The sequence below is a fragment of the Grammomys surdaster genome, unplaced genomic scaffold, assembly GCF_004785775.1.
Source record: "Grammomys surdaster isolate TR1022 unplaced genomic scaffold, NIH_TR_1.0 125690, whole genome shotgun sequence".
NCBI classification, from domain to species: Eukaryota; Metazoa; Chordata; class Mammalia; order Rodentia; family Muridae; genus Grammomys; species Grammomys surdaster.
In genome coordinates this window covers 481,073-493,814 of record NW_021620526.1, presented here as the reverse complement: position 1 = coordinate 493,814, position 12,742 = coordinate 481,073, and the positions used below count along the sequence as shown (strand labels likewise).

Sequence of the window (12,742 nt, the reverse complement as noted above, 5' to 3'; positions counted from 1 at the left end):
TAAATGGAAATTTTTCTCAAGCTATCAGGACTCAGCTGACAAAACTAGAATCTTACTAACTTAGTGTGTCACAGCAAAAGTTCAGACCACAAACATGACCTACAACTGCTGGTCAGTTTTTTAAAGCAAGAGACCCACTGAAAAAATGTAAGCCCCTACATCTAATTACAGACTAACCAAAACCTTGATTGGTTTTAGTTAAAAACCAAGTTAAAACGGAAATTCCTTTTCCTCTCAGAGCTCAAGGAACCTAGTAGAAAAGAGGAGAAGATGGAGGATATCAGGAGAATGAGGCTCATGAGACACCTTGCACAGGTCTATACCAGATCCTCTGCATGTATATTAAGGCTTCTAATTCAGTGTTTTTATGGGATTCCTGAGTGTATAAACAAATGGGAGTCTGACTCTTGGGGCTTTTTTATTTCTGTCCAACATTGATGTGATTGGTTTTGTTTTATCTTATTGTATTTTTTTTTTGAAAAATGATTCTAAAAAATAAAACTTTTTTTTAAAAGAAAAAAATCACTACAGTTGAAAAGAAGAAAAAAATATTCACATACAATGAGGGTGCCAATAAGAATACCTTACAGATATTCATAAAGCATAAGAACCAAAAGTTGGAAGAAAGTTAAACATTTAAAGACTAATGGATTTTACAAATCACTTTGATTATTAAAAGATACATCATAGACTTTATGTGTTTTGTATTAAATTTTATCAAAACTTTAAATTGTGCTTTTTAAAATTATTACATAAGTTATATTTGATTGGTAACTGGCAGAGTACTACATATAGTTTTACTAAATATTTTTTAACTAAGTTTTTGATTTTTAAAAATTCTAAATAAAATTGAAATTAAACTAAAAAGAGTCAGAAAGCACAGAAACATCTTTAGCTAGACATGTTAAACAATGAAATAGCAGCTAAAAGTATGTGAAGATCTAAGCCACTAACTGCTTCCAATCGTAGTTTGAATAAACTTTTCCCTGACATACATTGTTGCCTTCATGTTTGAGATTTCTATACATTAAACAGACTCGTCCTTTTATGCCCCCAGCATCCCATTCACATCCCTACCAAAGATTGGGAAGATCCTACAATTGTTGCCTGAACTGGAACACCTTTGAGAGAGTCCAGAGGCTTTATAAATAATTAGGACAACAAGTATAAACTGGGACTTTGCCTGTCTGTAAACAAGAACTATACTCCCATATAGAGCTACAATCTTGAAATGCTCCAACCTAAGCAAAAGGGGTGAACTAGATAAAATTAGTGAGGCAGAATCAGCCCATGGCACAAAAATTCAAAAGGGAAAAAAAAGGTATTTCTATTGAAATTCAGCTTCATCTAATCTTGAATTGATATTAAAATTAATAGACATTGATTCCTTAATCTAAAACTTTAAAGTTGAGAAAAAAAACGGAACACTATATATGAATTCTCGATAAAAAGAATATTGTAATGTGCAAAAAAAAACCCACCTAAGACAATGGTCAGTATCTGCTACAGCATATAGCAAAATTAGACTCACTCCAAAGACTTCATGCAATATAATTACCAAACAGAGGTTAAGAAAGATGTGCTCTTAAAAATCACAAAGATTAAAGGGAAGGACAGAAATTTAAAAAAAAAACAGTTTTGAAAAGACATATTATAGAAGAAAGAGTGACTAGAATAAAACTTTAATTGGTAGTAGATGTGATATTACTGAAGAGAGATTAATGAACTAGTGTACATATGAGGAAAACCTGCTCCATTTACATTTCAGACAGATAAATAGTGGCAAATAAGAGGCTAAATCCTTTCCTAACATTTTAACATGGATAAAAGGGAAAGGTTCATGGTTGTGAAGATTTGAAACATGAGAATAGAGAAAGTGAGGGAGGAACAATTTGCAATATAATAATGAACTTTTCTAGAACTGTTGAAATAGATGAATTCTGAGATTGATGAACCATAATGAACTGCAAAGTCAATAAATTAAAGTAGAGCCAAGAAAATCTAGCACACACAGAGCAGTCTCAAAGAATACCAAAAAGCAGATCACATGAACAAAACTGAAAAGACATATTACCTACAAAGAGGTAGCCAAATTTGATTGACATCAGATTTCTTCAAGGTAATGAGAATACAAAAAGAATGAAAATATATCTTGAAAATGCCAGCTGGGGGAAAACTGTTGTGCCTGGATTCTATAGCTGATAGATCTAGGTCAGCATAAAGATGATTCTACACAAGTACAGTAAGATAGATAATTTAGTACTCAAGTGACATTCTAACTCTAGCTTTTCTTACGGCTGGTTTCCCCACAGCATTTGGAGAATTGGGTCTCATTGAATGATAGAGTAAAGAGACAGTCTTTGATCATTTTACCATGAACAAATAGTAAACCTCCTTTCTTGAACATCTGTTACTTTTCTTCTTCAGAGCACTGACAAATATGTCTTTGTTTACTCTTTCTTTCATTCCGACAAGCTGGAAATTCCATTCTGGTACAGATTTATTTTCTGGTCACTGCAATTTCTTTAACATCTACCTAACTCAACCTATGCTCTCTATGCACAATTATAAGTAAATGATTAAATAAACACTCTTAAAATGACTTCTAAAAGAAGATCTCCCTTTAGTGTTAAGTCAAACTCTTATGATTATGTAACATGGAATGGCAAGCATCAGTACTGTCAAATGTATAAGCTTAAAAAATGGCTAATAATGGCTAAGAAACAAGGTAGAAAAACTAATTAGAATGACTTACATAGAGGTAATACATATAGTCTTTAAGATTTGGAAGGAGAGTGGAGACATAAAAACATCATTCGATTGTCAAGTATATATGCTAATATTTAAGGTAATCACTCATGAATGTAATTGAAAGGATATAAATTAGAAAAAATAAGGAAAACAAGTGTTTCAAGTCTATGAAAATAGGGAAATTGAATAAAACATAGAAGAGATTACAGTATCGCTCAGAAGACAGTACGAGTGAGATGATACTGATAATGATCAAAAATATACAATACACAGAAGATGGACTATGTGATAAACACTTTTGCCTTTCAATAAAGTATCATTCTATATTTTTAAAAGGAACATCTCAAATGGAAAGCACAAGCCCCTTGAAGCCACTACATCAGAGGCATTCCTTGATTATTCTATTAGAAATAATAGAGCTGGAAATCTGGAATGCTAATCCTTCCAGCATTGGTCATGTTGTTTGGCATGGCATTGGCTTTTTGGGGTTTTGTGTGGTTCAGTATGAATTTTAGGATTTTTTAAATCTAATTCTATGAAAAATGTCTGGTGACTTTGATTAGGAATACATTGAATCCATAGAATGATTTGAGTTTGACTGTCATTATTACAGTATAAATTCTGCTATCCATGAGTATGGGAGATATTTCCATTATATTGAGTTTTTTTTCATACTTTTTGTTCAGGAATAAGGCACCTGATAGGTTATCTGCTCTCAAGTGGTCAACACTTAACACACACACACACACACACACACACACACACACACAAACATATTCGAGCAACACTATATAGATTCAGTGATTTATATATGTGTGGGAGGGTACATTGTATGTGTATGTACAATTAAGGAAAAAAGTAATACATTTAAGAGAGAATGAGGGAACATGAAAGGAGCTGAGGAAGAAATATGGGGGAAAGTTATGTAAATATAGTATTCATGTATGAATACTTAAAATATATCTCTATTCTACATACATTAATGATATATAACCAAAATGCATAAGTCAAAAAATAAATTGTATGGAAAATCAGCAAACACATAATTTCTCAATAAATAAGAGTCTAATCAAATTTATAATTTATACTTAAAAAATTAAAATCCAATGACTAAGCATGGACTAATGGAATGCACATAGACTTGTCATTTAAACACATAATAAATCACCAAAAAAAAAAGAGATAGTAGAATGGATACTTGTGCCTTTTGGCTGCAGCAGACACCTAGTGGGTCTGTTCCTGTGGAGACACCATATCATGAGCCATCCTAGAGGAGCCACTGCACTCAGAGCAGCGGGTAAGAACCCTCTCCCACTACCCAATGTCCCAGAGTTACAACTGGGAGCAGGGGCACTGAGGACCCATCAGCCACACAAACCCCGCCCCTCCAGAATACCACTTCCCTTTCACCCCTCGCCTGGTCATTTTGGCTGAGACAGACACCTAGCTGGTCTGCTCCTGTGGAGACACCCTATCCTGAGCCATCTTAGAGGAGTCACTGCACTCAGAGCAGTAAATACCTTACCCTGAGCCATTCTAGAGGAGTCACTCCACTCAGACCAGTGAACAAATAGCTGGTCTGCTCCTATGAAGACACCATATCCTGAACCATCCTGGAGGAACCACTGCACTCAGAGCAGCAGGATTTCAGGATCCCAGGGATGGCCTGGGTCCCAAGAGTTCTTCTGCCCAGGAGCTTAGGTTCACAGGATCGCATAGACATCTGCAATGCCTAAGGAGTTTTGACATAAGCAAGATAAATGGAAAGACAGACTCCAGTCAGAGACAGTGAGTGTAGGTAAAACTAGAGTTAACCAGATGGCAAAAGGTAAGCTAAGAACATAAGCAACAGAAACCAAAGTTACTTGGCATCATCAGAACACAGTTCTCCCACCATAGCAAGCCCTGGACACCCCATCACACTGGAAAAGCAGGATTCAGAATTAAACTCACTGCTCATGATGATGATAGAGGACTTTAAGAAGGACATATGTAAATCCCTTAAAGAAGTACAGGAGAACACAGGGAAACAGGTAGAAGCCCTTAAAGAGGAAACACAAAAATTCCTTAAAAAACTGCAAGAAAACACAACCAAACAGGTGAAGTAATTAAACAAAACCATCCAGGATCTAAAAATGAAAGTAGAAACAACAAAGAAATTTCAAAGGGAGACTACCATGGGGATACAAAACCTAGGAAAGAGATCAGGAGTCATAGACACGAGCATCACCAACCAAATACAAGAGATAGAAGAAAGAATCACATGAGAGGAAGATACCATGGAAAACATTGACACAACTGTTAAAGAAAATGCAAAATGCAAAAAGCTCCTAACCCAAAACGTCCAGGAAATCCAGGACACAATGAGAAGACCAAACTTAAGGATAATAGATATAGCTGAGAGTGAAGATTCCAAACTTAAACGGCCAGTAAATATCTTCAACAAAATTATTGAGGAAAACTTCCCTAACCTAAAGAATGAGAAGCCCATAAACATACAAGAAGCCTACAGAACCCCAAATAGACTAGACCAGAAAGAAATACCACACATCACATAATAATCAAAACATCAAATGCACAAAACAAAGAAAAAATACTAAAAGCAGTAAGGGAAAATTGTAAAGTAACATATAAAGGCAGACCTATAAGAACTACAACAGACTTCTCAACAGAGACTATAAAAGCCAGAAGATCATGGACTGATATCATACAGACCCTAAGAGAACTCAAATGCCAGCCCAGACTACTATACCCAGCAAAACTCTCAATCACTATAGATAGAGAAACCAAGATACTCCATGACAAAACCAAATTTGCATAATATCTTCCCATAAACCCAGAACTTCAAAGGATAATTGATGGAAAACTCCAACAAAAGGAAGGAAACTACAACCTAGACAAAGCAATGAAGTAATCTTCCAACAACCTCAAAAGAAAATAGATGCACAAACATGATTCCAACTCTAATAACAAAAATAACAGGAAGCCACAACCATTTTTCCTTAATATCTCTTAACATCAATGGACTCAATTCCCCAATAAAAAGACGCAGACTATCAGACTGGATACACAAACAGGACCCAGAATTTTGCTATATACAGGAAACACACCTCAGTGACAAAGGCAGACACTACCTCAGAATAAAAGGGTGGAAAACAATTTTCTAAGCCAATGGTCCCAAAAAACAAGCTGGAGTAGCCATTCTAATATCAAGTAAAATTGACTTTCATCCAAAATTAATCAAAAAAGATAAGGAAGGACACTTCATATTCATCAAAGGAAAAATTTACCAAGATGAACTCTCAATTCTGAACATCTATGCTCCAAATGCAAGGGCACCTACATACATAAAGGAAATTTTACTAAAGCTCAAAACACACATTGCACCTCACACAATAATAGTGGGGGATTTCAACACCCCACTCTCAGCAATGGACAGATCATGGAAACAGAAACTAAACCGAGACACTTTGACATTAACAGAAGTTATGAACCAAATGGACTTAACAGACATCTATAGAACATTTCATCCTAAAACAAAAGAATATAGCTTTTTCTCAGCACCTCATGGTACCTTCTCCAAAATAGAACACATAATTGATCACAAAACAGACCTCAACAGATATAAAAAAAAATGGAAATAATCCTTTGCATCCTATCAGATCATCACGGACTAACGCTGGTCTTCAATAATGAAAAAACAATGGAAAGTTGACATACAGGTAGAAACTGAACAACGCTCTACTCAATGATGAGTTGGTCAAGGAAGAAATAAAGAAAGAAATTAAAGACTTTTTAGAATTCAATGAAAATGAGGACACATCATACCAAAACTAGTGGGACTCCATGAAAGCAGTGCTAAAAGGAAAACTCATATAGCTCTAAGTACCTACAAAAAGAAACTGGAGAGAGCATACACTAAGATCTTGACAGCACAACTGAAAGCTGTAGAACAAAAAAGAAGCAAACACACCCAAAAGGAGTAGATGGCAGGAAATAATCAAACTCAGGGCTGAAATCAACCAAGTAGAAACAGAAAGAACTATACAAAATATCAACAAAACCAGGAGCTGATTCTTTGAGAAAATCAACAAGAGAGATAAACCCTTAGCCAGATTAACCAGTGGACACAGAGACAGTATTCAAATTAATAAAATCAGAACTGAAAAGTGATACATAACAAAAGAAACTGAAGAAATTTTAAAAAATCATCAAATACTACTCCAAAGGCCTATACTCAACAAAACTGGAAAATCTGAATGATGGACAATTTTCTAGACAGATACAAGGTACCAAAGTTAAATCAGGAGCAAATAAACCATCTAAACAGTCCCATAAACCCTAATAAAATAGCAGCAGTCATTAAAAGTCTCCCCACCAAAAAAAAAGCCCAGGACCAGATGGTTTTAGTGCAGGATTCTATCAGACCATCAAGGAAGACCTAATACCAATTCTCTTCAAACTGTTCAATAAAACAAACAGAAGGAACACTACCCAATTTGTTCTATGAAGCTAAATTACACTCATACCTAAACCATGCAGACAAAACAAAGAGAACTTCAGACCAATCTCCCTTATGAATATCGATGCTAAAATACTGAATAAAATTCTAGCAAACTGAATCCAAGAAAACATCAAAACAATCATCCATCATGATCAAGTAGGCTTTATCCCAGGAATGCAGGGATGGTTCAATATTCAGAATTCTATCAATGTATTCCACTATATAAACAAATTCAAAGAAAAACACCCACATGATCATATCACTAGATGCTGAGAAATCATTTGACAAAATTCAATGTCCCCTCATGGTAAAAGCCTTGGAAAGATCAGGATTTCAAGGCCCACACCTAAACATAGTAAAAGCAATATACAGCAAACCAATAGCCAACATCAAACTAAATGGAGAGAAACTTGAAGCAATTCCACTAAGATCAGGGACTAGACAAGGCTGCCCACTCTATCCCTACCTAATCAACATAGTACTGGAAGTCCTAGCCAGAGCAATTAGACAACAAAAGCAAGTCAAAGGGATACAAATAGGAAAGGAAGAAGTCAAAATATCACTATTTGCACATGATATGATAGTATACTTAAATGACCCTAATATTTCCACCAGAGAACACCTAAACCTGATTAAAAAAAAAAAAAACCTTCAGCAAAGTGGCTGGTTATAAAATCAACTCAAACAAATCAGTATCCTTCCTCTACTTGAAAGATTAACAGGCTGAAAAAGAAATTAGGGAAGTGACACCCTTCATAATAGTCACAAATAATATAAAATACCTTACTGTGAATATAACTAAGCAAGTAAAAGATCTATATGACAAGAACTTCAAGTCTCTGAAGAACGAAATCGAAGTAGATCTCAGAAGATGGGAAGATCTTTCATCCTCATGGATTGGCAGGATTAATATAGTAAAATGGCCACCATGCCAAAAGTAATCTACAGATTCAATGCAATCCCCATTAAAATCTCAACTCACTTCTTCAAATCATTAGAAAGAGAAATTCTCAAATTCATTTGGAATAACAAAAAACCCAGGATAGCTAAAACTATTCTCAACAATAAAAGAACTTCTGGAGGAATTACCATCCCTGACCTCAAGATGTACTACAGACCAATAGTGATAAAAACTGCATGGTATTGGTACAGAGACAGGCAGGAAGATCAATGGAATAGAACTGAAGACCCAGAAATGAACCCACACACCTATGGTCACTTGATCTTTGACAAAGAAGCTAAAACCATCCAGTGGAAAAAAGACAGCATTTTCAACAAATGGTGCTGGTTCAACTGGAGGTCAACATGTAGAAGAATGAAAATTGATCCATACTTATCTCCTTGTACAAAGCTCAACTCCAAGTGGATCAAGGAGCATCACATAAAACCAGATACACTGAAACTGATAGAAAAGAAGGTGGGGAAGAGCCTCGAATACTTGGGCACAGGGGAAAAGTTCCTGAACAGAACACCAATGGCTTATGCTCTAAGATCAAGAATTGACAATTGGGACCTCACAAAGTTGCAAAGTTTCTGTAAGGCAAAGGACACTGTCAACAGGACAAAAGGGCAACCAAGAGATTGGGAAAAGATCTTTACCAATCCTGCATCCAACAGAGGGCTAATATCCAATATATGCAAAGAACTCAAGAAATGAGACTCCAGACAACAAAATAACCCTATTTAAAAAATGGGATACAGAGCTAAACAGAGAATTCTCAACTGAGGAAATTCGAATGGCCAAGAAGCACCTGAAGAAATGTTCAGCATCCTTAGTCATCAGGGAAATGCAAATCAAAACAACCCTGAGTTTCCACCTCACACCAATCAGAATGGCTAAGATAAAAAAAACTCAGGTGATATAAGATGCTGGCAAGGATATGGAGAAAGAAGAACAGTCCTCCATTGTTGGTGGGATTGCAAGATGGTACAACCACTTTGGAAATCTGTCTGGCATTTCCTCAGAAAATTGAACACAGCATTATGTAAAGACCCAGATATACCACTCCTAGGCTATACCCAGAAGATACTCTAACATATATCAAGGACATATGCTCCAAAATGTTCATAGAAGCCTTATTTATAATTGCCAGAAACTGTAAAGAACCCATATGTCCTTCAACAGAGGAATGGATACAAAAAATGTGGAACATTTATACAATGGAGTATACTCAGCTATTAAAAACAATGAATTTGAGAAATTCTTAGGTAAATGGATGGAACTAGAAAATATCATCTTGAGTGAGGTAAGCCAATCACTAAAGAACACACATGGTATTCACATTGCAATCAATTACTTCCTTGCAAATTGACCCCTTACATATTCTCTGAGGATGGTTTATCTCAAAATGACAAATGAATTCTGTTGTTTTCTGAGCATTTAAATCAAATCTTCCAGATAATGAGACTAAGTTTGCCCCCTGGGAAAGGCACTCAATACTTTTCCTACATGGGCTTCAACTATCTAACAATGTCATGTCAAAGCAAGCACCAGAAAAAAAAATCTTGCAAGGCTTGTGCCTATTTAGCAGAATGTGGAGTTCAACAACCATGACAAATGAATTAAAGTGAAAATCTTATCATTTTTCCAATTTTGAGTTCCTTCTTCCATTTCCGTTCTCTCCATTGTTATGAATTTGAAGATATTATGCATCTGCTAATCTACAGCACTCTTTTAGTAATGAATGGCTCTTAAAATGGTCTTCCAAGTATATGCATGGCCTGGCTATGCAGGTTACACCAACCCCAGGAGAGAAATAATCATGGACTCCTAGGAAAAAAAATCATGAATATAGACCTTTCTTGGTTACATCAGAAAATATACTTATGGCAAGGAAATAAGAGGCATTCAAAATAGGTCAATCCACTGTGATCCTTGACACTAGTAAGGAAGGAGCTTAAGTGGACATATCCTCTTTACAATGCTAGGGAGGAACAGATTTCAAGTATACCACTACAAATAAAGTAACCCTTTCCGAAACTTTTGTTTTCTTCTTAATGACCACATTTTTGTAATATTTACATATTTTGCTATCTTTGTATAATTTCCATAAGCATTTGTCAAAGCAGACTATATATTACTTGAACTTATCATCAAGAATTATGACAATAATTCAACCTTCTGTTTTTTTTTCACATGAGGCCTGGTGGTCAGCTCTATGACTATAATATTTACTTGCATCCTTACTTGGATGCACATTATATTTCCCAGGAAATTTCTCAGTTGAAACAACTGTCACTTGTTACCTTACTTAGTGAGTTTCAGCAGTCAAAGTATCCTTCAGGAAAGGGTGAGTAATACTTAGAACTAACGTCTAAACTTTCCTATTTTACAGTTCTTCAGCCTCCACAATAGGCACTGTAATTCAAAGGATCTTAATAATAATTAGCGAAGAAGAGGCTATAAATATGAAAGTAGGGAAGAGCACTTGGAAGGAGTTGGAGGATGGGATGGGCAGAGGCAGAAAGGGAAGAATAAAAAGAATGGAATAGTGATGTAACTATGTTTTAATTAAAATATATAAAACAAAAAATTAAGAAAGAAAACAGATTATACAACTGTAAAAACAACAAATAACTTTAAAAAAATATCTTGAGATGCCATGAGAAAATTTTCCAACTGTCAAGAACTGTTGGTTTTTTACTGTAAATGGATAGACAGTCCCAATCTGAGAGAGCCTTTCCACTAAATAGTTTGTAGCCATTCTGTCTGTCATGGCCACCTTTGTGCCACCTTCCCATAAATCTGATCGTGAAAATGGCCTAATCTCTCCTAATAGTAGATAGTTACAGAAAGGCACATGGCCTCAATTTACTCAAATTGGGACAAAGTCTTTTGATGTCTCACAGTGTTGATATTACTACTGAAGAGCCATGTACTATTTCACCCCATTTATTGCAGAGTTATCATGACCTGTTCAATCATGCTGTTTATAAAATCTCAATTACATCCAGTTTCCAACTCATTTCTTATACTATGAATTAAGTTTCATTTACTTTTTTATGTACTCTGTTGTTGGCATGCTAAGGTTCTTGCTGCAACTTATCACCAAAGTCAGCTTGGGATCAACTGTTGCACAAGAACACAGAGAGGAGACCTTTGAAAAGCAACAGTAATATGCTTCTCACTCAGATGAATTATATAGCCTTAAGAAGGGGTAAAAGTGCTGGAAAAAAAACACAGACTTCATTTGACTCAAGCATTTCCTCCTAACCTGGAAAGATCCATACATTCTAGTTCTTTCACTTAATCCTGTTGAAACATATAAACAAATGAAATAACCAGACTTAGAAAAGAGAAAGAAACAACAAGCCAGGTGAAGAGACTATATGTATGTATTATTGGCATCTCTAAGTTCAGATAGCTGTTTGCAAGTATATGTGCCCACGAGCTATTAAAGACAGTACATCAGCTGTGTGGGGCCTATGTGTGATTGGGCTTTGTGTGTGTGTTTATGTGAATGCATTTGTGGATGGTGATAAATGAATGGCAATGAGTAAATAGTGTGTGTGTGCATTTAAGACAAAATGCATTAAAATTTCATTTTAAAGTTAAATTTTCTTAGAGCTGAGAAACAGTTTACTAAAGTGCTTGCACAGGGGGATGTGAGTTCAGATCCTCAAAATCCATTAAAAAAAGGCTGAGCATGCCACATTAAAAGTAGGCATACAGTGGATATTTATCCACTGCCCAATTGTTTGGGCATGATTGTAGCTCTTCCTCTGCACACATCTATAAAAGGACCAACATTTAAAAGTGATTTAAATCTAAACTCTGGAATACTTCATCCATCCATGTCCTCAATGAATGGAACAGACTTCTTGGAGGGCTTTCCTGGTTACTTGATCAACAATAATAACTATCACAACACTTTCTTCAAATGACCTGTTTGGACAAATATGTATGGTGCCAGAAATATTTAAAGAGACAGATAATTGCCGAGAGAGAACTAAGCTAATTTTTAAAGATATTGAAGAAGAGACAGGTACATCTGTGTGGCTAAGTGAAGTTTATGGATACAGGTAAAGGGTGCATGAAAAAAGTAAAACTGTCCAAAGAAATGCTAGTAAAAAATTCATGGGACAAGATATCCTTAGAAAATAAACGGGATCTGCTGTGGAAAATGTCAATTTGTTTCCTTTCACCCATTGAATCATCTTTCTCTTTTCCTTTTTCAGGAACTATACTTACCATGTCAGTGTCTGACACAGGGCCAAAACTCGTCACATAGATGTCTGTCTTCACTTCAGTCACTGCATCTGAGTGAAATAAAGTAGAAAAATGAACCAGTGTTTACTTATGTCAAAGAGTGCAATGCAGATGTGCTTTGAACTGTAATTAGCATGCTTTTTCTGAGAAGGGACATCTAACACTGTCATATATCTTTCCCCCCCCCAAAAAAATACCTATGTCTCACATATGCTATTCCTTTGCAGAGTACATGTTAGGTTCAAGTATAATTTCTACCATTTTATATAACACTGAAG

General features: G+C 35.5%; 1 protein-coding gene across 1 annotated transcript in view; it reads right to left on the bottom strand.

The window, feature by feature from the left end:
• Positions 1-12,742, bottom strand: part of Gabra3 (gamma-aminobutyric acid type A receptor alpha3 subunit) — a 158,665-nt gene that overhangs the window by 90,111 nt on the left and 55,812 nt on the right. Inside the window, exon 3 of the mRNA XM_028787990.1 lies at positions 12,447-12,514. Coding sequence (XP_028643823.1) covers positions 12,447-12,514 — 68 coding nt within the window. The remainder of the gene's footprint in view (positions 1-12,446; positions 12,515-12,742) is intronic.